Raw genomic sequence first — 25,632 nt, forward strand, 5'->3', positions numbered from 1 at the left:
CAATATACTGGATCAGGCATTGCGATACTCATAGATTCATCAACGCGAACTAGCTCGACATCATCTCGGTGCCATTGAATCAAACACTGATGCATGGTTGATGGCACACAATAGTTTGCATGAATCCAATCATGACCAAGGAGTAAACTGTATGACCCTTTTTCATCAATGATGAAGAATGTGGTGAGCAAAGTCTTACTTCCGATTGTCAATTCGACGTTCATTGCCCCCGGGTCTTAGACACATTACCCCCAAAATCCTTAAGCATCATATCAATTTCAATCAAATCTCCTGGCCCCTTGTCAAGCTTGCAAAAAGTGGTATAAGGCATAAGATTGACAGAAGCATCCCCATCCACCAAAATTTTATTCATCGGCTTTCCATCAACAAAACCTTTTACATATAAAGCTTTTAAATGTCGATGCTTGACTGGTTTATTGAATATAGCCTATTGTATAACTGTCAACTTGGTAACTATCTCCTCATACTTCCGATTCATCAAAATCTGAGTAAACTTCTTGATCTGCTGGAGCTCTGAATTCTGATGGCAACAGAAAAGCCATTTGAATATTAGCTGATGGTTGCCCTCTATTGGCTGTTTGCTTAGCACGCCATACTTGAGGTCTAGCAGATGCCTGAGCCTATTCTAGCTCTCTGTTCCTTAGGCATTGCACTCTTCTTTTCTAGCTTCTTGTCAGACTTCCTGGACACCATTGGCCTTCCTGCCAAACATATTCTTCCTCATTACTTTCTTCTTCATAATCAGCCTAATTTTGATCAACAACTTGTTTCCCAAGCCGATTATGAACACTTTTATTTTTAAGTATCAGTCCATATTATGATGATACGCATCTCGAGCATGGATAGACCGACGGTTGGCTTGAGATTGCCTAAACTCCCAATATTGCTCGCTGCACTCTGGACATATATTTTTTGTAGGCAATTTCAAACCTTCATTCCAGTAATGTCTAAAGAAAGGACAATTCCAATGTGATTCAACTTGCTTTCTTTCATACCTCTCTTTTTTCTATTGACATTGGTATTCTTGCTCTTCTAACCAACACTGATAATTCTTTTTCTTCTGCCGCTGCCATTTGTTCAACAAAATTCAAGATGTAATACATGGCCTTGTCACCCCATCCTTCGATGTTTCTCCCTGCTCATATCGGCTCTTTTGTTGGTCATGACGCCTTCTAACCTCTCTATATTCATCAGCCGATATTTGTATCTCAGGATCGACTGTTCTAGTTTTTTTATCTAACTGATGTTAGGACTTTAGTCTTTCCTTTGAGCAGCCTAGCATCAACCATGTTCTGATCTCTTAGGAAAGGATTATCATCAACTTTCATCTTTCAAGGCGTATCAAATTTGAGCCTTCCTTACTGAATAGCCCTCTGTATATGTTGTCGAAAAACTCTACACTCATTAGTGGAATGAGAAGTAGCATTATGAAATTTGCAAAACTTCTTGTTCTTCAACTAATCAGGGAGCAACATAACATGATTATCGGGCAACTTGATTTGTCCCTTCTCGAGCAAGAAATTGAAGAGCTTGTCTGATTTTGTGATGTCAAAATCGTAGCTCTCTTTGACTCCTCCTCCCTAAGGATTTGGCGTCATTACTGTCTTCTTACCCTGATTCTATTCGGCCACAGCAACCTCTTCTTCTTCATCGTCTTTATAGCCATCATCAACCAACTATGGATTATAGGTTTTAGCAATTGTGGCATTCTTCTAGAATCGGGTATCTCTGTGCATGTTCTAAAATTGGCTATTGAGCGCTGCCACTTGTTGAGCCAACTGACCTAAATTGTCAAACTCTTATCCCAGCAGCTTCTCTCTCCATGTTGGTAACATTTCTTGAACAGCCAAAGCAGCCAACTGATCATCAGTTAAGTTCAGTGAGAAGCATAAATTTTTGGTTTCTCAAAATCTCTGAAGAAACTCGATGCTCAATTCATTAGTTCTCTGCCTTATAGTTATCAAATTGGTAATCTTCTTTTCTCCTATCCTAGTGTAAAAATATGTATGAAACTTCTTCTCTAGGTCAGTCTAATTGGCAATGGAGTTAATTGGCAGCGATGAAAACTAAGTGAAGGCTGGCCCCGACAGGGACAAGGAGAAGAAACAAACTCGATGGGCCTCTTCAATGGATGCTTCACCCAACTGTGTAAGATACCAATTGACATATTCTATTGTGCTTATGCTATCTTGGCCAGTAAACTTGGCAAACTCTAGGAGCCTATAATTTGTAGAAAGAGTGACCAAATCATATCATTCTAAATATGGGCGTTTGTACGAGAAGGTCTCCCCTTTTGGCTTCAAACCGAACTGATTCTTCATCATCTCAGTCACTCTAAGCAACAATTCATCAGTATTTGGATTTGGATTTCTCTCTAATTGCTAACCCATCTGTGGATTAAAATTTTGAGTACCTTGATACCTCGGATTCGAAATCATATGAAGGGTGTTGTAATCTATGCCATAATGATACCATTGCAGAATCTCTATCTGCTGGGTCCTTTACTGGTTTGCTGCTTAAAGTCTCTGGTTGTAGATGTTAGGATCTATATCTCTATAAATCATTTAAACTGATGGCGCTATTTTTTGAGCCAACGACGGTATCTGGTCTGATGTGCCAAAATTGACCATTTGATTCTAAATTTGCCCCATTGGCTGTTGCACATGTTGTTCGGATGATCTAGGATCATACTGTATTTGAGTGGCACCCTAAACTTACTCAGATGAGCTATGAACTGCCCGGGCATCATCATTGCTAGTCGGTGCTGCTTCTTGATGGCTAGTACCAGCTTGATTAGTCCCCTGAGTCGATGGATGTGGAATGTTGTAATAAGCTAGCCCAACCTAATCAATTGGATATCCATGAAACACCTCTTTCATAGTGTTGTGGAATGTGTTCAAGAAAACTTCATTATGATTCAACATGGCATCATAAACAGACTTGTTTACAGCTTCTACGAAGGAACACCTGTCTTCAGCTTCATCTACATATGTTTGCCCATGTAACAGAACTCTCGATAGTAGATATTTCTAAATAATTTTGTTATCACGTGTCTTGGTGTAGGACAATAAACATTTGTTCTAAAATTCTTCTATAGCTTTGCTGATGACATCTTTATCTTCATTAGGTATGTCATCATAAGGATGTCATTGTTATTGTAAGTCGCCATGATGATTGTGCTGTCCCATCGGGTGTGCCAAAACGTGTCTTGACGCAAAAACGTCGACACACAGCAAGCCGGAAGGATCTGCTTAGGATGAGCCTAGAGATCCGCTTGGCTTCAACATAGGGTTAACCGATCCTACAAATTCCTTCTGAGGCGTGCCAGTCAATTTGACCTACAATTGACAAGGAGAGAAAATTTATCAGTAATTTAAGGTGGAATATGCTGGTCTTTGCCCAGATAGTTCCAAGTGTGCCGCTTCGGGAGCAGCCAAATGAGAAAATTGACTAAATAGTCGATACGCACATAAATCGGCTGTTACGGGCAGTAAAGCTTATGGATCGTGATTGATTTTATGTTGATAAATACAATGCCTACAGATATAAATGAGATCATCAGTTAGGTGGATATTACCAGTGTGAATCATTGAGCCGATGAATCTAATCAAGAAACGATATAACATGCAAACAAATCGACTGTTTAATATAAATAGACCTACAAACGCTCTAAATCTAATATGTTACCATTAACAGTGAGATTCGACCGAATCGATGACAGCTATGATGATAATAACAAACTAAAACCGAAAAATCTATAAAACCATCTATACTTCGACAGGCTTTTCGAAAGACATGCTATACGTGAAGGCTCAAGCGAATTGGCTGAAATAGCCAATTTAGGTAAAAAGGGACTACAACATGTGAACAATCGACTATTTCATATGGGCAAACCCATGGACTCATCAGACTTAACCTACTATCTCTAACAGTGAGGTTTGACCGGATCGATGCAGCTATGATAAAGACAATAAATTAAACCCTTAAAGTACATAGATCTATTTACGCTTAACAGAATCATAGATATACACTGTAGGCGTTAAAACATAGGCGATCGGCTATTTAGCCGATGCAGGCATAGCAAACAATTAAGGTCACGCCTAATCAAGAACAAATCTACTAACTAGCATCCTCCGATCTACAGTGCCATTAGTGGGGATCGACCGGATCGTTGCAGCCATAATAGCGAGCTATAGACCAGATTTAACCAACCAACAAACCTCTTCAAGATTATACGTGCCTTAACCGCATAATATGCACGACCAAGATCGAAGTAATACTACCGATAAAACGTAACCCGTCGTTCATCGTAAGAGATATTGTGTTGTAACGAAGCAAATGACATATTAAAAGGATGTGAGGCTGATCTAGACCGATCTTGATCAGGCAAATTTATGCTGCTAAAAATCAATAATAATAAAAACATCAGCAAGATCGGTAACTTAATGAATCTACCCGAAGGACGCCACCCTTAGATATAGCCGATAACTTGACCTTAATCTAATTAGAGCAGTGGAGGTCGACTGGATCGATGCAGCCGTACTTGAACTAGATAAGAGTCGATAACTAGCTTATACTAGAGTTCACAGTGCAGGTCGAACTTAAGTGATGCAGCCGTACAAACAGAAGTATAAGCCATGACGGTACTTACAGACAAGCCGTACAAACAGAAGTATAAGCCGATGCAGCCCTGCTTATTGAAGAACTCATCGAGATCTACTCTACTCCTACTCCTAAGGGTTGGCACGGAGCCGAAAAAAGTAAATTGTATTTGATTGATTGGATGTCCTTTTTATAATAGCCGGGGTCCAATATTTATACCCGAAACCTAAGCATGAATCCTTCTTAAGTACGACTCATTACCATTTCTGGCATAAGATAAAACATTCCTAATTTAAGATTACTTGAACCCTAATCTTTCCCTTTTTATAGAGTCCGATATGTTTTCCCCGACGCTAACCGTAGCTTTTTGTCGTTATCTGCTGGCGTCATCTGAAGAGAGTCAATTCCAGTGCTGCATTTGAATCAGCTGACATCGACCCTTATGTAATCGATTCCTTGATGACATGATCTTGGAAGCTTCGAGTTTCCGCATTCTTCTTCCCAAATTTTAGTGTAAACAATATGTATTTGCAGTGGTGAAGAATGGGAAAATCATAATATGAAATTACTCACAAGTTGAGGTTTCACAAATCAAATAACGTCCAAATTATCCTATGATGAAAACAATCCAAGCAAAGCCCAAAAAGTTCTTGACGTTTACTTCTAGGTATAAAACATACATGACAAAGTTTTGACAAATCTAGGACACAACACATTGTCTTTGGCAACATAGAAAATTCTATGGTGAATGTTGAATTAGCACTAGAACAAAATTAATTAAAGCTATCATATGCTTAGTTTTCCAACATAGGCCCCGTTCGGCTTACCCTATATCCGGCTTGTTCGGCTTCTTTTTTCAGCTGAAACAATGTTTTTCTCTTATAACATTTCAGCCAGAACAATATTTTTCAACCAATTTCAGCCAAGATTCAACAAGCCGAACGAGGCCATATTAAAGACCATCTCAATTAGTAGACTCCATATGAATAGATTCCATTTTATTGCGGTGTTGAATCCGAACTAAGCACTGACTCTGACTTGAAGTTGACTTAAACTAGACCCACTTGGATGATTCATAGGTGTTTATTCCCACATTCTTAGGCATCAAAATATCACAATTATTCAGTATATATAGCATATTATTCTTATAACTAATAGTTTCTACGTTTATATCTTTAAATAAATTTACTATGAAAATATGACGTGATTAATCTAATGGTACTTATGTCGTATCACATATACTAGTATTTTTTGGGTACATATTTGGTTAAAGTTGAGATTGTTTGACTCATCGAAATGAGAGATAGAGACTGTTTTGAAACGAAGGGAGTAAATGTCGTTAGATTTGTCATGAACTGTAATTTCATAGTACACCTGCTATGTGTCATAAGTATCATCAACTTTTTCTATAAACTTGCATAAAATTTAGATAGTTTAACTAACTAAAGACAAAATCGTATACTTTTTGAGACAGAGGTAGTAGTAATACCCAACAACAAAGAGAGAGGGACAAAAGGAGTGAATAGACATAGAAACACGGATATCCTCATGCCCATATTTGAAAGATACATATATGTTAATTCATCACTAAGTTCAAAATTCATATCAGCTATGTAAACATCGTAATTTTGTTGCCCAAATAAGTGTTTGTTTGATGTGAACGTCGAGCGTTGATATGTAACTTGCTATGGTGGTAGCCGCTAACAGATAAATGTTGTTTTGAGATAATCTGAAATCAACCATTGTAAAACTTTGATTAAAAAATTACCTTGTACATGTTAGGTTTGATCGTTTAAAATGATACGAGTATATTTGTTTGAAACATAGTTTATATATATATATATATATATATATATATATATATATATATATATATATATATATATATTTGCCATGGTATTAGATATATTAAATATATTAATATGGAAATTCCTAGCCAGAGATTAAATTGTTGACTTTAGACAACTTTATTAAAACGTCACTAGTATGAAAACTTAGTTTTTTTTACTTGCGCTGTGGCTCTATTTTCTTTCTTAAAAAATGCCCAGCGAGTCAAAATGAAGATGCAACACTGCTGAGGACCATGCCTCCACCCACCACCGCCATTCAGTCCGTTTGCTCGATCGTATTTGACTTATAAATTATAGCTTATTAATCAATAAATAATATTTTTTTCTCATATCAAATCAGTCAATCATATTTTTAGTTATGACTTATAAGTCGAATAGAGCAATTGTTGGCGCTGGCAGAGTGAGCCAGCAGCGACTACGACGCAACGAAGTGGACGTGCGGCGCAACAGCCCCGAAAAGGATCGGGGACGCAAAACACGCCACGCGAACAGGAACAGGCTCCCGGTGAGCGCGAGGCCATGCACGCAGCCCGGGGGCGCGGGATTTCCGCCGCCGCCGCTCATGGCCCGTGTCCCGTCGCGAGGGTCGCGTCAATGCCGTTGCCGTTAAACGTCCCTGTCCTGTCGCGCTGCCTCGCCGCAGTCCCTCCCGTTCGCGTTCCGTCCAGGCATCCACCGCTACGGGACAAGTCTCCGTGCCCGCAGGCACACGCGGCGCGCACCACCGTCCGACGTGGAACCCGGCCCCACCTCCCCGCCCGTTGCCTCCCCTTTTAAACCCCGCACCGCCCGCCGCCCGCCTACGCCCTCTCAGTCCACTCTACCCCCGCTCTTCCCCTCCAACGGTCAATTTTCTCTCTCAGCGCACGCACACGGAAGAACCTTCCAAACGATCGATTAGCCTTTTCCCCGGCGGCGCCGCGATGGTGGCGGAGGGCGCGCGGCGGCGGGTGGTGGTGGAGGTGTGCAACGCGCGGAACCTGATGCCCAAGGACGGGCAGGGAACGGCGTGCGCCTACGCCGTCGTCGACTTCGACGGCCAGCGCCGGCGCACCGCCACACGCCCGCGGGACCTCAACCCGCAGTGGGGGGAGCGCCTCGAGTTCCTGGTCCACGACCCGGACGCCATGGCCTCCGAGACGCTCGAGCTCAACCTCTACAACGACAAGAAAGCCACCGCGGCCGCCGGCAGCGCCCGCCGCGGAGGCACCTTCCTAGGTAAGGTCAAGGTGGCCGGCGCCTCCTTCACCAAGGCTGGGGACGAGGCGCTCGTCTACTACCCGCTCGAGAAGCGGAGCGTCTTCTCGCAGATCAAGGGCGAGATCGGCCTCAAGATCTGGTTCGTCGATGACCCGCCGCCGCCGCCGCCCGCTGCGGCGGAAGAGAAGGGCGCCGAAGCGGCTGCGGCGGACAAGAAGGACGCGGCGGCGCCAGCGGCCGAGGGGAAGGATGACAAGGACAAGGCTCCACATGCCGCCAGCGCAGCCGCACCGGCGGCGGCCGAGGAGAAGAAGCCGGAGGTGGCGCCCGCCGAGGAGAAGAAACCAGCGGAGGCCAAAGCGGAGAAGAAACCCGAGTCCGCGGAGAAGAAGGACGACAAGGGCTGCAAGAAGAAGTCGCCGGAGAAGGGGAAGAAGGACGGTGACAAGCCCAAGGAGGAAGGGAAGGCTAAGGAGGAAGACAAGAAGGACGCGGCGGCCGCGCCGCCGCCTTCTCCATCCAAGCTGCCACCGCTGCCGCCCTCGCCGTCCAAGAAGGACCTGGCGATCGCCGGGGTGGCCGGCGACCTGGAGATCCGCCCCCAGAGCGCCGCCGAGAAGAGCATGGCCGCGTCGGGCGCCAGCGCGTCGTACGACCTGGTGGACCGCGTGCCGTACCTGTTCGTCCGCCTCCTCAAGGCCAAGCGACACGGAGGCGGCGACGCCCAGCCACTCTACGCGCAGCTGTCCATCGGCACCCACGCCGTACGCACGCGCGCCGCCACGGCCGCCGGCGAGTGGGACCTGGTGTTCGCCTTCCACAAGGACAGCCTCACCGACACCTCGCTCGAGGTCACCGTCCACGAGGAGGCCAAGAAGCCGGCCAAGGACGGGGACCCCGTTCCGCCGGACGCCAACCTGGGCTTCGTCTCCTTCGACCTCCAGGATGTCCCGAAGCGGTCGCCTCCGGACAGCGCGCTCGCGCCGCAGTGGTATACCCTCGACGGCCACGGCTCCGAGGATGGCGCCGCGGTCTGCGACGTCATGCTCGCCGTGTGGGTCGGCACGCAGGTCGACGAGGCGTTCCAGGAGGCGTGGCAGTCGGACTCCGGCGGCTACCTGGTGCACACCCGCTCCAAGGCCTACCTCTCCCCGAAGCTCTGGTACCTCCGCCTCAGCGTCATCCAGGCGCAGGACCTGCGCTTGCCGTCCCCGCCGGACGCCAAGGCGAAGCAGTGCAGTCCCGTCTTCCCGGAGCTGTACGTCAAGGCGCAGCTCGGCGCCCAGGTGTTCAAGACCGGCCGCGTACCGCTCGGCAGCGCGGCGGCCGGGACGGCCAACCCAAGCTGGAACGAGGACCTGCTGTTCGTCGCCGCGGAGCCGTTCGACCCCTTCCTGACCGTTGTCGTGGAAGACGTGTTCTCCGGGCAGACTGTGGGCCAAACCCGCGTGCCCCTATCGACGGTGCACAGGCGATCCGACCACCGGGTGGAGCCACCGTCCCGGTGGCTGAACCTGTGCGGCGACGAGGCCCGGCCGTACGCCGGGCGGGTGCACGTGCGCGTGTGCCTGGAGGGCGGGTACCACGTGCTGGACGAGGCGGCGAACGTGGCCAGCGACGTGCGCGCGGCGTCGAAGCAGCTGTCGAAGCCGCCGGTGGGGATGCTGGAGGTGGGCGTCCGCGGCGCCGCCAACCTGGTGCCGATGAAGATCGCCAAGGACGGCGCGAGCGGGTCGACGGACGCGTACGTGGTGCTCAAGTACGGGCCCAAGTGGGCGCGCACGCGCACCATCCTGGACCAGTTCAACCCGCGGTGGAACGAGCAGTACGCGTGGGACGTTTTCGACCCCTGCACCGTGCTCACCATCGCCGTCTTCGACAACGTCCGGTACAAGGCCGCCGGCGACGGCGGCGACCCCGGGAAGCTGCCCAGGGACTCCCGCATCGGTAAGCTCCGCATCCGGCTCTCCACGCTGGACACCAACCGGGTGTACACCAACACCTTCGCGCTAACGGCGGTGCACCCGGTGGGCGTGCGCAAGATGGGCGAGCTCGAGCTGGCGATCAGGTTCACCTGCCCGTCGTGGCTGACGCTGATGCAGGCGTACGGCAGCCCGCTGCTGCCGCGGATGCACTACGTGAAGCCGCTGGGCCCCGCGCAGCAGGACGTGCTGCGTCACACGGCGATGCGCATCGTGTCGGGGCGGCTGGCGCGGTCGGAGCCGCCGCTGGGTCCGGAGGTGGTGCAGTACCTGCTGGACACGGACACGCACTCGTGGAGCATGCGGCGGAGCAAGGCCAACTGGTTCCGTGTCGTCGGGTGCCTGTCCCACGTGGCGACGGCGCTGCGGTGGGAGCACCGGGTCCGCACCTGGGCGCACCCGCCGACGACCGTGCTGGTGCACGCGCTGCTGGTGGCCGTGGTGCTATGCCCGGAGATGATCCTGCCCACCGTGTGCCTGTACCTATTCCTGGTGCTGCTGTGGCGGTACCGCGCGCGGGCGCGGCAGCCGACGGGGATGGACCCGCGGCTGTCCCACGTGGACAGCGTGAGCCCCGACGAGCTGGACGAGGAGTTCGATGGGCTCCCCTCGGCGCGCCCCGCCGACGTGGTCCGGATGCGGTACGACCGGCTGCGCGCCGTGGCCGGGCGTGCGCAGACGCTGCTGGGCGACGTGGCGGTGCAGGGTGAGCGCGTGGAGGCGCTGCTGTCGTGGCGGGACCCGCGCGCGACGGCGGTGTTCTCGGTGGTGTGCCTGCTGGCGGCGCTGGTGCTGTACGCGGTGCCCTTCAAGGTGCTGCTGCTGGGGATGGGGTTCTACTACCTCCGCCACCCCAGGTTCCGCGGCGACATGCCCTCCGCCGGCTTCAACTTCTTCCGCCGCCTGCCGTCGCTCTCCGACCGGGTCCTCTAGATAGCATGCTGAAATTGCTCTCTACCTCTGCTACTTACTGATCGCTGATCAGTCGAGTTCGTTTTCTTGATCGTTTCATCATCTTCCCTTCTCCGTGTAATCTGCTTGTGTCATATTGCCTTGTTTTTTTATCGGTTGTTGCCGTCAGCAGCAAGCCTCGGCTGATGAGGCTTCCTGGTCGATGTTGGCAACATCAATAACAGAAATAATAATAATGTCTATTGTATTCATTCGTTCATATGATCAGGCGTCATCTCTGTTTTTGTGTTTACATGGATGGATGGATTTGATTGTGGGTGAAACTGAAATTGTTTAAGGCCGTATCGTCGGTGGGTGAAAAATTGACCGTTGCATCGCACCAGTCAAGAACACCGCTGCATTGAATTCCAGTCAGAAAAAAAAAAATCTTGCGCTACCAACAAGAGTACCTCGTTTGGTACAGTACTATCAACTGATTTTGTTACATTCTTTCGTCTCCAGTCATGAATTCGTGTTGAAGATGACACATGGATGGTCCCAACTTGTACAGGATGTTTTCCCAATAGGATCAGAAATTAGATGCTACAGCTTGCGATCTGGATCAAAGGGAAGGAGCAGAAATGACAATGCAATTTCAATGGAACTTGCAGAGCATCTCAGTACAAGTGTAGAACATTTGAGGCTTCTGTGTGGTACTTGGAAGGGGTGATTTTCTCCGGATTCTTACAGGAAATTGAGCAGTTTTCCGTGATATCCACGCGTTAGAATTGAGCAACAAATGCCCTTTGTTAAACTAGTAACAGTTAGCACCTTAGGAATGCACCGAAATAGGCCAAAGGATCTGGACTGGAACTGGACATCCAGCAGAATCTCTGAATCTGCATGAACATTGAACAAAGGGCACTGGCTCTGATTCCTCACCAGTCAGCACATGCATAATCAGAGCGTGCACTTTCTAAAACCGCCATGCTCACGACATACCTAAACACATACTGCAGGAGTATATACACATATAAAACTGCAAGACGCAGATCAATTCAGCTGATCAGAACGGGCGCACGCCACTTGGCACGCACTCGCATCGACCTGCAAAAAGCTCGCGAGCTTTTGTCAGGAGCCGAGTGCTCGCGGCTCTAGTCGGCAACGAGAGGGAGAGCTCATGTGATCATGTCCCTGTGAGGCTGTGACTGTGAGTGAGTCATCACAATTCACAGGGACTGGCAAGACGTGTCCATCTCTACTGCCAACACAAACACCGTCAGTTCAGGTAATATACTGTATGTATGTTGCTCACATGGCATCATCATCGATGTGGAAAGAAGGTAATAGTGGTCCGCTTTGCTCATCATCAAAGATTTAATTCAAAGCGTGGTGACAGGTGAGGCCATCGCCGGTTGAAAACCGAGTGGAGGTCAGATGGCTTGCTGCAAGCAGCTGGTGATGGGCCTGAAAATTCAACAGAGAAAAGATGCTTTGCTGAAAATAATCTACTGCTACAACACTTGTGGCGTAGCCAACGGCGGAGCCAGCTATTGGCGGCTCCCCCCCCCCCCCCCTTGCCCTGTAAAAAAAATGATATATGCTATGGGATGGGATCAGAGCATGGACAATTCCTTGAAGGGTAGTTAGGCGTATGATTCTAATAAACATAGACTAATAAACTTTCTAGTTGTGCCTCGTGACTCGATGGCTTGCATGACCTGGGCACAATTGAGTCAACACTGAACTAAGTCCTTGCCACCGAGTTACCCTAGGAGACTCGTGGCGCATGGAGTCCTCACTCCAAGGCTTAGTGTCCGCCCATTTAGTGCGCCTCATTTCTTGTGACCTTTCGGGGATTTAAAATATATGTCGTTAGGCTGAGGTACGTATGTACCCTTACTCAGGTATTGGTCACTCCTCTTCCGTAAAAAAAATAGTTTAGCTTTTTGTGGTGTTTGCTACAGCTTCTCGCGCACTTCTGCTGCCGGAGCCGTGTCAAATAGCCCGTTAGCCCGCGGTTAGAAGCACGGACGGAGCTACGTGGGGCCAAACTAGGTCCTGCCCCTCTTGTTCCGACTGTATCACTCTGGAGGTTTGCATGTCACTGCATGCATGCAATTAATTCATGCCTCTCTCGTACCATGCTTGCTGTTGCTGATAAATGGATCACAGCTTACAAGTACGTAAATCCGCACATTGTTCATTCTTTTTTGACAGAATTCCAATTGTTCATGGCAGTCTATATAGATACAACTTGAAAAAACAAAGATTTTTCACATAATTCCAATTATCTATACTACTATTGGTAAATACTGTAGCAGTGTATATTTGAATTGCCCCCTGCACATTCATGCAAGCTCCGCCACTGGGCGTAGCGATCAGATTTCAGATCTGCCGTACGGGTGCGCATTGTACGCATACGGGAGGGAAAGGCAGGCTGCTTCACGTGAGCGAGGCTTTTGCTTCATATGGCAGACAGGATTCAGAAGCAGGAGATGATGAGAATTCAGATATCCTTGGACTGTTATATATGTCATCCTTGTAGTACTGCGTTCAGTAAGAGTTTTTATCGTCTCGGGACCGTGGGGAGTCATCTATCTGCTTGTTTCGTTTCATGAGTGTGACAGTCGCCAGAGTGAGAGTGCGTGCACGCACTGAAAATGATGGCAAAGGCACTGCCAGTGGCGGCCCGCCTGATGGATCCTGGACACATGACACGAATCACGATTGGGCCCCCAGCGTGCAAGGGGGCTCTCGGCCTCGCCTTGCTCGTCTTTTGTGCAGCTCAGCTCAACGGCTGCGTTTCTAGTTTTCTGCCGTTTTTATGACTGGGTGGTCACGAACGTGTGTGTGGATTGTTTCTGGAGCAGAACCCATCTGCTGGTGCAATGGCATATGGCAATGCAGTGGCGGCGTGACGGCTGTGCTCTGCAAATGGTCCAGCCGTCCAGGCCTCCAACTCCAACTCTCCAACCCAAGTGTCAAGTGACCATCAACCATATGAAACAATGGCAAATAGGCAGACCAGACGGCCCTTAATGTGGCTGGATATATCAGCCATATGGACTACTGTAATGGCAAATATGCAGATGGCCCTTAATTTCGGATGGAGGAAACTGAATTTAAAAGTAAAGTTTGTCAATTGAAAGCACCACTTTGATAATTCAGAGACGAATTGAGTCTAAAATTAACCTTTAATTAAGAACTAAAATAATCACTTTGTTAGTTCAAAGACGAAATAAAGCATTGGACGACTGAATGATGAAAATGGGTATTCGACATTTAATTTGATGTATATGTTCATCCTCTGCCTCAGAGGTGATTCCGACGTTGTTGTGCTCGTCTGGCTCCCATTCGGAGCTTCAATGCCCGCTCGTCGGATACGAAACGAACCAGGCCAATAAGACCTCGCTATCATGTCCTTGGTGGCCGTCGTCCAACCATGCTGCTTCTGCTCTGCACCATGAGCGAGCAACGAACCCAAGCACCATGGCGATGGGCGATGGAGCATGCATGGCAGATGCTCTATTTCACCGCGTCCATGCGGATGATGGCTGGGAGGACGCAGTCATGTTGAAGGTAGGATAGCCCGCGCCCTCTACTGCCGTCCAGCCAGCGGAAATCCTGCACCGCATGTATATGCGGTGTGGTTTGGACTGGACTGGACAGGGACGTGCGTTGGGAGCTCGTTGGCACACATGTATATGCGGTGTGGTTTTCTTCAAGAAGGGGAGGCTGCTCTCCGAGCATTGCCTCTGCTTAGCATTGTGTCATGCAATACCATTATCGCTGGAAGAACACAGAATGGAGACTCAGAGGGAGCACTCGAGTATTTCTGCATGATGACAGGTGCTGGTGTGGAAGCAAATGCAGTCACATTCGTCAGCGCCGTTAGTTCTTGCTCGGACTTGGCAACTCTTGCACAAGGTCAGCAGGTTCATGCACAGGCTATCAAAGCTGGAGTTGACAAGGTTGTGCCAGTCATGACATCTCTTGTGCATATGTATTCTCGATGCGGGTGCTTATGTGATTCAGAAAGGGTTTGCCTTGGGTATAGTGGTACAGATCTTGTCCTTTGCAGTGCGATGATCTCAGCTTATGGATTCCATGGGCATGGACAGAAGGCAGTTAGTCTGTTCAAACAGATGATAGCTGGCGGTGCAGAACCCAGTGACGTTACTTTCTTGACCTTGCTATATGCATGCAGCCATAGTGGTCTTAAAGATGAAGGCATGAGTTGTTTTGAGCTTATGACTAATACTTATGGACTAAAGCCAAGTGTTAAACACTACACTTGTATTGTAGATCTTCTTGGACGTTCAGGTTGCCTAAATGAGGCGGAGGACCTTATCCTGTCAATGCCTGTGCAACCTGATGGGGTCATATGGAGGACACTACTGTCTGCATGTAAGATCCAGAAAAACTTTGACATGGCCGAGAGGATAGCAGAACGTGTCATTGAACTGGACACTTATGATTCTGCATCTTATGTTCTTCTATCAAATATTCGAGCAGCCAGCAGCAGATGGGAGGATGTCAGTAAGGTAAGAAAAACCATGAGGGAACAGAACGTGAGGAAAGAGCCTGGAGTTAGGTGGGTGGAGCTGAAGGGTCAGATTCACCAGTTCTGCACCGGAGATAAATCCCATTCAAGGCAAAGGGACATTGATGAATGCTTGGAAGAAATGATGACCAAGATCAGGCAATGTGGGTATGCACCGGACATGAGCATGGTTTTCCATGACATGGAGGATGAGGAGAAAGAAGTTAGTTTAGCTCACCATAGTGAGAAGTTGGCTATAGCATTTGCTTTTCTGAGCTTACCTGAAGGAGTGCCTATTCGGGTTATGAAGAATCTACGTGTATGTGATGATTGCCATGTAGCTATTAAGTTGATGTCTAAAGTGACTGGACGGGAGATTGTGGTCCGAGATGTAAGCCGTTTTCACCATTTCAAAGATGGAAAATGCTCTTGTGGAGATTATTGGTGACAGGAGTGGAGTGCCATGGAAATACTTTTTGTCTCAGTTGAGGGAACAAGACTTCTAGCTCTAAATTATGCACAGATATACTTCTTTGTATATATTTGGTTAAACTTGAGAAAAAACAGAATGACATTCTTTTTAGCACCAAGGGAGTATAGAATACTATTTCAGCTGGTTGGGTTGGTACAAATTTGTGGTGCCCGATTCAACTAAAAGCTGATGTGCTTTAAAAAGTTGTTTTGGGCATCAATGCCACCATATCAATGACAAGACGTTTGAAACCTCACTACTGTGGCTGCTCTCAACACCGATGGTGTTCAGAATTCACAATAGCAGCACATGACAGTTCCTAGCACATTCATAGTGGAATTTCATTGCCCATAAGGCAACAGGTGTAAAGCAGTAAAAGGTTCTAACTTCTGAAAGCTAAACCCCTTGAATACACTCTCCTAGTCCTAGTCCTAGGCTCAAGATTGTTTCAGACTACAAACTCGAAATCACACATCTCATTGTCGATTTCTATTTCGATTTCCCCTTGTCATGAAATGAGGCTACTTCTAATTTCTCAACGCCGTTTACATGCATGCAGACAGTACGCACCGCCATAGCATCGAACCTACCTCCTCAAGAAGCTTGGGGGAGGATACAACATCTGAAGAGCAGATTACCGATATGATGAGAGGAATATCATAAGAGAAAGTTGATACTCGACATAAGATTCAACTGAACCCCTCAGTATCGCCTCATTGCCTTTTCTTCATATGGGCATTTGCAGCTGAGGCAGAGTTCTGCTCGGTAACCATCTTCATAAGATTCACAAGGGACTGCAACCTGTCCCACAAGCTATAGCCATACAGAGTCTGCACAAGCAACTCCTGGGACTCAAATCCATGCTAGGACACAGGATACTACAAAAATAATAAGCAGCTGAATATCAGAGCAGAAAGAACCAAGTAAACCATGCAAACCAGACTTTGTATCATGGGGGAAGAAGTAGACCTGGATAGGTTTCGGGATCACTGTTTTAATTTATGGCTAGAATCTATCTTCTACAACAGACTTCACAAGGCAGCAAGCTCACAAGCCTTCTACACCAGCAAATCTACCAAATCTACTGTCTTTAACATCACCGAATGGCAAAGACTGTAGCCAGAAACTCAAAGCATAGTTGCATTGCTTGTAAGCATGATGTGATATTGTAACATTAAAATAATAGACACTGCAAGATGCTAGACACTGCAAAATGCTAGACAGGGCAGGCAGAGCATGAATTATACACTTACTGACACATGTAACTTGAAGCAAAATCATTGATTGCTGCTACCCCACAGTGTAATTGGCATGCTATTCCAATGGCACGCTTCTGGTTGCCAGAAAAAAAAAAGCACAACCAAGGCCATACTTGAGATTTGAGTCGTTTGCAAGTTCGATAGCCTCTTAAGCAGAACTTAATTTCATCATTTGTAGAATTGCTCCAAATGTGAAATGTTTGTTGGTCATCAACTGACAATGCTAAGACTAAGATCGAATCCAGCTTACCTCTTCTTGCATAATTTTCTTTGTGTAATTAACATTCACCAGTACAATTGGAGGGAAAAATTGATTAATTGCGTATTCACCAAGATTGCCAAAGCTCACTCTGACGGCAATTTCGGCACCTTTGCCTAGAGCATCATTAACAAGATTCTGAAGTTTCTCAGAGTGCTCCATCATAAAGATTGCACCCACATCATATCTGCCTGATAATGGGGGGGCCTAGAGAAATAACTAAGGGGCAAACCATGAGTAGTACTGCAAAAGTACAAGTGTTAAAAAACAAATGAAAATTAATGCAGCAGCATCTAAAGATGCTTGTTGATACACCATGGAGTTATCTACTGAAACTGTTTAGGGTCGCCTATTAAATTAAGATAAGCTTTAACTAACAAATTTCATGTGAAACTTGGAAACAACGCAATATGGAATGAGAGGTCAGAAATGTGAAAAGTCCCATGTGTTAATTCACAAATTTGCATTTGTTTGTAAGATATATCAGTAACAGATATTAATACAGAAATGATAGCACAAGGTTGTAATCCTGTAAATCAGTACAATACCACAGATTTGCAGGTGTTTATCAATTGTTTCCCCCATTGCCTTTTGTCACCAAAACGAACATAAAGTCCTAGTGTACAAAATGCCTTTTCCCCTAAAACGATAAATAATATGTTTCTCTAAAAGAATAAACAAAAACCTTTTTATGGGAGTACGTTTACGAGTAAGAAACAAGATGAAATAATTTCATTGTCACTTACCATTTTTCTGCTTTGACGAAACAATCACAACTCTTCTCATGAACTTAATTGTAAGAACATAAATTATGTTATTTGCTTGTGGCAACTTAAGTATTTAAAATCATAGTTATGTCGTTTCCTAATTATCGGTTCACAAATGTTACTGACACATTTCCGAATGACTGAGCCAATACCATTTTTGTTTTTGGCTTTATAAATTTCAATTTTTTTTTGATTTAGGTTAAAAAATGCATGTAAAAGTGATAGTAGTAAGGGCAAGGGCAACATTTGTTGCTCAACTCAACCTTAAGCTGAGGCCCTTGAACACTTGACATTTGCTATGGTAAGCTGCATAATTTTTTTTCTCAAATACGTAGCTGTGTATCATTGTATTATAGAGAGAAAAGATCGGCCCCTTACAAATACCACCACCTCACTCTGGGTCAGGTTGTGAGGGGCAGTTTCAAAACATTGAACAACTTTAAACTATAAAGACTAAGGTAGGGGTGAGACCTGACCACACAAGCTCCAACCAAGCTATGATAATCTAACTTAGCCCACCACCGTGACCTAGACCCAGCGTGGGCAAGCCACGCGCTCCCGCCATGTGCCAAATATGATGCTCATCTCTGAAATTAGCGAGCAACCTGGGTTGAGTCCCTTAAAAAATGCAGGCATTTTGGTGCTTCCAAAGGATCCAGGAGCCTAGAATGATGATTGTGTTCAGCCCCTTCTTCTTCTCCTTTGGAATTCTCTTGGTTGCTTTGCGCCACCACTCTGCTAAAGATTTCTCTCGTCGTTTGGGAATCCGGTCTTGCAGCCCCAAAGGAGTGAGAATCCGTGACCAGAATTCTCGAGCGAGGACACGTAGTAAGCAGATGTTGGACCGTCTCATCTTCGTGATCACACAAGGGGCGGTGGTTTGGGTGAAGCAAACCTCTCTTGGCTAATCGATCTACCGTCTAGCACCTGTTTCATAATGCAAACCATCAAAATAGCTTGCACTTTGCTGATGCCTAGGATTTCCATAGACGCCACCAAGGCGCAAAGGTGATGGAGCCATTGGCTCTGTTCGCTGGTTGCGTGTTCGGCTGGCTGGCGTGTTCAGCTGGTGCTGGCCAGCCGACACACGTGGACACTGTTCACATGAGCAGTGTCTTTTCAGGCAGAATAATATTTTTCTCTCACAACAACCCAGCTGAACGGTATTTTGGCTTATTCAGCTAGCCAGCCGAGCACTCCCATAATCCTGTAGGCATCTACCACCGTGCGCTGTCGGGGAATGCAGGCTAGAAATGCAGCAACCACCGTTGTTGTCAAGTCCTCCGAACAACAACTCATGAGTCATTTATACTCCCAAAATAAAGTACTACTCCCTCAGTTCCAAATTACAAGTCGTTCCAACTTTCTCGAAGAATCAAAGCATTTTAAGTTTGACCAAAATTATAAAGAGAATAACAAAGATTTATGACATCAAATACTATAAAAATATAATTAATGACGAATCTAACGATGCTTATTTAGTATCATAAATGTTATTATTTTAGAATATAAATTTAGTCAAAATGTTTTGACTTTGCAAAAAGTTAGAATGACTTATAATTTGAGATGGAGGGATTACTTCCATTATTGTAAGTTGCATAATGGTTATGGTTTATAAAAGTTGCAACTTGAATCAATAGAAAATAAAATATTACTTCCTCCGTTCTAAGTTATAAGACGTTTTGTTATTTCTAGATTCATATCTTCTACTATGTATCTAGACATAATATATATTTAGATGCGTAGTAAAAGCTATGAATCTAGAAAAACCACATAATTTAGAATAGAGGAAGTATTAAACTTTACGTGTCAACCCTAAAGAACCAGGAAGCAAAGGAGAGAGAAAATATATTTTTTATGCACTATGGACCCTTTATTCTATTGCTCACTTATCACAATTTTCTGACGGACCATTTTCATCCCTATTTTTTCCCAGTGGATGCCTCGCAGAATATTGCTAGTGTCTTAAGCCAATTTTCAATAGCCCCTGCTGTCCATGTCCTGCGGTGCAAATGGCCGGCACACATATTTAGTAGTCCAATCATTTGGCTATGTACACCGCCGAGAGCCGGAGAGCACCGATCCGGCGATCCTGGATACCGCAGTCCAATAGCCCCTGCTGTCCATGTCCTGCGGTGCAAATGGCCGGCACACATTTAGTAGTCCAATCATTTGGCTATGTACACCGCCGAGAGCCCGAGAGCACCGATCCGGCGATCCTGGATACCGCAGTCCAATCATTTTTAAACTCTCAGCATGTTCGCTAGGTCGTAAACGATCATAAATTTTTATCATTTCAGTCTCAGCCGAACAGGCTGTCTCGGCGATGGATGCACCGGAGTGGCAGGACCGTGCAAGAGAGGTCTTTGGCCTGTTCGGGATAAACAAGCCGGAATATGATGGCCTCAGCCGGCTCAAAACGAGTTCATTCGCTTGATACTCCATTTTCTTTTAGGGTCCGTTTCAATCTTGAAATTGAATTTATTCTAATAATTAGAATTTAGATATAGATTAATTAAGCTAATATAGTTGTATATGAAATATATTTGTATATTTATTGTTAGGCATACGAGAGACATACTTATACTTATATGTTGAATTTCTATTGTAGAAAAGTATGTTAAAGAGTGTACTATAAGTTGGAGAATAGAATCATAGCATAGTGATCTATAGAATTCATTTCTATCTCCCACTCTATGAATTTGAGATAAGCTTATTTATGAATTTGGAAAAGTTATGGAATGTCAAATTTTAAGTCAAATAGCCTAATTCATTATGTAGATTTTAATTCCTCCAAAATGAAGAGATCCAAACGGCCCCTTAGTGTTTGTTTGGTTGAATGTGTATTCACTTCAATCCATATGTGTTAGAGTGGATTGGAATAAAACTTAGTTTAATTTTACTTTAATCTACTTCAATACACGTGGATTGAGATGAATACATGTGCGTCTAAATGTAGGAAACTTGTTCCGGACCAGAGGTAGTCCTAACTGAACAGTGTTGCTCCATTGATGCAGCTGAGATGATCCTTCGCGATCAGCCGGAAGACGTACAAGGAGATGGAGATTGGCGGCGTCAGGTACCTGCGGTTCACATGGAGCTACTCGTCCGTCACAACAGCCCCAACTCCCTGCCAGAGCAATTATCTTTTCATTCTAATGAATTACGCAGTAAGAGGACGGACACTAGCAGTGAAAAGAAAAGAGAGGGAAGAGTCCAACTTGTCTATCAAAAGCGTGTGTCGTTTAGGTCATGTTAGGTTTTTTGGTATTGGCTTTACGTGAAGCTAAAGTTGTTTTGCAAGCGCATGTTGTTTTAAGACTCGTTTGATAAGAGAGACCTGTATATGAGATAAATATTTTCATTTTCATCCCACCTCATTATATGACAGACGAGCTCACAACAGGGCCCAGGAGTTGTTTGGTTGCTTACACAAGCGAGCTTGCTTGGCCAGACATCAATCCAGGCCATCGATTTTGAGTGCCTGGTGGCTAGGATTTGTTGCCTGGCAGGGGCAGCATCTAAAACAGGCCCTAAGTAACTAAGTGTCAAGTAGGTGCCGAGTGAAGTTTGTGTTTGTGTTATGTGCAAAAGCCAATCCTAAATGATCGTTTATACCTACAGCTATAGCTAAATATCTTGTCAATTCCCTCGCCTAGCCGTGTGTTCCCACGAGTGTGGTTGGAGGGAAAAATAATGCTTGCCTCAGCCGTCCGGGCTAGGTACCTGCTCCCTACGATGCCCATTCCCAAACAATGATAAAGATAAAGGTGGCTGGCTATCTATGTGCATGTCAACAATATGTAAAATCTTGCCTCTTTACTATCTAATCTATCAAAAACTACAACAATGTGAGTGAGTATCCCACAGAGTTTCTTTGCAAGTTTGTTTAAAAAAAGTTTCTTTGCAATAGCACAAACTCGCCTAATTGCACAAGTTAGCTTGCTAGCTAGCATGATAGGATATACTTGCATGCATGCATGGATCAATGGTCATCACTACCTTCACCTCACCTCGTTATTATATGCTACTACACCGTGACCCCAACCCATCAAGCCATCAAGCTACTGTGAGCATTCCACAACATCAACCAGTGGCGAAGCTAGAGCAAATTATAAGAGAGCGCACTTACTTTGTGGCTGCATAGACTTGTGTTAAGAAGGGTGCATATATGGTGAAATTTGAGTTAAAACCACTAATTTTCCAAAAAAAGATTTGGGGGGGGGGGGCTTTTGCACCCTCTACAAACATTGTAGCTTCAGCCTGGCACTAACTAACCCTATCAAGCTCCTCTGCTCACATCACATTATCACATCATGATTGCAGATATGAGCCCTGACCCCGTTTCACCAACACAGCGATGTGGGCGTTGTCGGTCCCGCTCACCATCGTAGCAATGGTCGGCCTGCTTGCCAGGGTTCTAGGGATACTACCCCTCACCCACGACATACTAAGGGCGTGAGACACCTCCTCTTCAATGTAACTTTCATGCGATCTTTTTCTTCCTCTCTTTAGAGTCAACTTTAGTTTAACACAACCGTGGTACTTATATACCCAGTTTGTTGGAGCCATCATTGATCGCATGCTTACTTTGGTCCTCTTGGTCATACAAGCGAGCATGAGGTACTTACGGCTGTGTCTGCCAGGACTTGTGGGCCTCCATGTCACGTGTCGCGCGGAGCATGAGAACACATGCTCCCATAGCCCGTGAGCTCGACGTGACCTCACGGCACGTGCCCTTCTCCTCCATCGTCGTTGTTAGAGATGAGCTCGCCAGTGTTAGGTTTTTGGACCGTCTAAAATAACTCACTTTTGGAGGTGCTTGTCTTCCATTAGACGCTAAACACCCCAAGAGTGAGCTAATTTAAACAGTTCTGTCGAGCACACCCCATGGAAGAACCTGAAAATCTACATTTTTCAACAGGATCGTAAATGAGAGAATAAAGCTTACAATATTTTAGCCATTTCTTACATCACTTTCCATGCAACATTAGATTATAATATTTATTGTTTATAATAGCGGAATATAATCATGTTATCAGAGTTTCAGCAGAAATAAAATTATTTCATGACAAGTTAAACATTAACATGATGATCTGTTATATACATCATAACATGCTATAAGTTTTTCTATTGTAAAACATTTTGGGTGGAAGTTTCAAATAAACTCTATGCTTGCAACGTTAAGGAAATCCTCGCTGAGCCCACCAGGAGGTTTCCACACACAAGTATTAGCTCCACATGTTCCTGTCACTTGCAACAGGGTAGAACAAACCCTGAGTACTCAATTATACTCCATAAGGCTTACCTATTAGGAGGAAAGAAAAGACTCCAAGGATATGCAAGGCTATCTAGCTTGTGGTTTATTGCATCTGCAGAAAGCATTACTAAACGTGCATCCTTATATTCAATTTTATTAGCAGTCATCATTAGTTCATTAACTAACCATTATATGTAAGCACCTGTGCTACTTTCAAGCAGGTGGTAAGCAATCAGAACTATTTTACCATCTTTCATATTCCAGTTCTTACTACGGTGCTAGATCGTAGCCAAGCCGTACCATATCACACGACGATTCGTGAACCAATGTATCCCAGCTGGGTACCCTAAAACACACATCCCGCTTATACCCCAGGCACAAGCAGGACCAACCCACTACTCTCCTGTCAAGGTGTCTAGGTCCCCGTCCAAATTTGGACTCCAAGCCCCCACACCTGAGTCATGGACTCAGTGTGGTACTTAGACCTCCACAATCCCCGCCTCCAATCAGTCGATCTGAAAAGAGCCAGAACCCACGATAAGAGAGCAACGAGCCTTCCCTCCCCCATAAGCAAGTATGTGCTCAGGATAATAAGTCTATGATCTGACTAGAATCCAATGCAACGGAAGGTCCTTAACCGACACAGGCGGAACAAGTACAATCCGAGCCTCGCTCGAATGCCAAACCAAGTCTAGATCCAAAGTACCATTCCGTCCGGTCTTCAATTATCATTCATATATATTCCATATGATAGTAATATAATAATAACAATAATATCTTTTCTATCTCTCACGAGAGACAGACAATCACTCGACTTCTACCAAAATCCTACAGCATAGCAATCTACATGATCCTATCATACTAGTAAGACTCATAGGATAATGATATATATATATATATATATATATATGCAAGTGGGTTTCATTCAACTCTTTAAACTTAATGCACAAGCATAAAATAAAGTGCAGAATAATAGGGGTTATGCACCGAGGCTTGCCTAGGTAAAATATAACCAAGTTGGCTTTTCATCGTGGTGGCATGATCATCAAGTCACCATCTGCTTCCGCTACTTTGGTCGACTCCATGATCCATCGTTGTTCCTATTATGATATACGTGCATGCAACGCAGAAACGTAAATGATCACGGCAATCGCAACTCTAAAATACGATTACGCTGCTAAACTAATGAGCTGGCTCTAGCGACTAACGTACAAGGCTACGTATCCATGTTGTTGGGCGAGGCATTACTTCCCAATAAGTATTTTAGCTACAAAATCCCGAGATATATCCATAATTCATTTTATTGATTTAATATATTTTCAAACCAGGGCTTAATAGGTATTCTAGCAAACTAATTATTCTGGAGCTACAAAATTACAGAAAGCACATAATAATATTGTGAAGCTAGTATAAAATTTTCAAAGCTAACATTATTTTGCTATAAAAATTCCTACAAGTTCATACTTTAATAATTTTAGAGCACGTTAAAACATTTAAAGCATCCGTGAAATATTTTAGAACCACGTGAACCAAGTACACTAGCGGATAGATCATGATTTTAGAAGCTTAACAAAATTGGTTTCACAATTTTTGGTCCACTTCACAAATTTATATTGAATTTATAATTTTCCTTAGAAACTAAATTAGAAAATGCCTAGAAAAGAAAAAGAGCCCGACAGCAACCATATCGGCCCACGCGGACGCGACATGCGCGGTAGCTGGCCCAGCAACGACCCAAGGCAGGGGAGCCCGTGCCCGCGCTGCGCTTTTTGTAAAATAGCCCCTAGCCTACCTGAATATTATGTGGCGCCTCCGAGTACTATTGCACCAGAGAAACCCTTTGCAGAGAGCACCCCCCAACAAACCTATCTTCGCAACAAGCCGATCCTCGACACCCCCATGCACGGCAGCGCGGTTCCGGCTGTCGCAGCGCGCCCTCGCCGGCCATCAGAGCGAAGCACCCACCCTACGAGCAAGCCTATGAGCACTGCGAGGCCAAGACGAAACCTAGAGCGGTGATTTGAAGCTAAACGACGACCCCTAGTGTGTTGCCCACATAGGTGGGCAAACCTCCACGGCGGTGCGCATTCTCCAACAAACTAGGGCTACGACGAGTATAACGGATCGGGCAAGAGAAATAGGAGCTTACCCCGAGGCTAGCTGCGGTGATGGATAAGACGGGGAAGCGACGAGGTAACCGGGCCACGTGCGCCTGCACCACGCGACGGCGCTCCGGGCACAGCATCAATGCGTCAGCCCATCACCGGTGAAGGTTCTGGCGAAGCCAAGGCGAGCACTAGATAGAGGGGTCAATGGTGAGTTTGTACGACCATCGAATGAACTACAACGGTGACAAGAGACTCACCGTAAACCAAACCAAGACACGACGGCGAAACGGACCGGCGACGAGCAAAACTCGAAATTGGCCGACAATAAAGCTTGGTTGTGCCCTGGTGCGGGATGGGTTGTTTGCTAGCTTCCACACCTAGCTATTGGGGCATTGAATCGAGGTGTGGTGCCCCG

At 45.7% G+C, this 25,632-nt stretch overlaps 2 protein-coding genes across 2 annotated transcripts; both read left to right on the forward strand.

The window, feature by feature from the left end:
• The first annotated feature begins 7,305 nt into the window (after window positions 1-7,305).
• LOC136538548 (multiple C2 domain and transmembrane region protein 14-like) lies at window positions 7,306-10,792 on the forward strand. The gene has a single exon (XM_066530504.1). The coding sequence runs from the start codon at window positions 7,397-7,399 to the stop codon at window positions 10,586-10,588; it is 3,192 nt and encodes a 1,063-aa protein (XP_066386601.1). The 5' UTR covers window positions 7,306-7,396; the 3' UTR covers window positions 10,589-10,792.
• Window positions 10,793-14,242: 3,450 nt separating this feature from the next.
• On the forward strand, window positions 14,243-15,677 carry LOC136538549 (pentatricopeptide repeat-containing protein At2g41080-like). Its single transcript, XM_066530505.1, has one exon. It carries the CDS (start codon window positions 14,248-14,250, stop codon window positions 15,538-15,540), a length of 1,293 nt encoding a protein of 430 aa, XP_066386602.1. The 5' UTR covers window positions 14,243-14,247; the 3' UTR covers window positions 15,541-15,677.
• The last annotated feature ends 9,955 nt before the right edge of the window (window positions 15,678-25,632 follow it).

Source organism: Miscanthus floridulus, chromosome 2, assembly GCF_019320115.1.
Source record: "Miscanthus floridulus cultivar M001 chromosome 2, ASM1932011v1, whole genome shotgun sequence".
NCBI classification, from domain to species: domain Eukaryota; kingdom Viridiplantae; phylum Streptophyta; class Magnoliopsida; order Poales; family Poaceae; genus Miscanthus; species Miscanthus floridulus.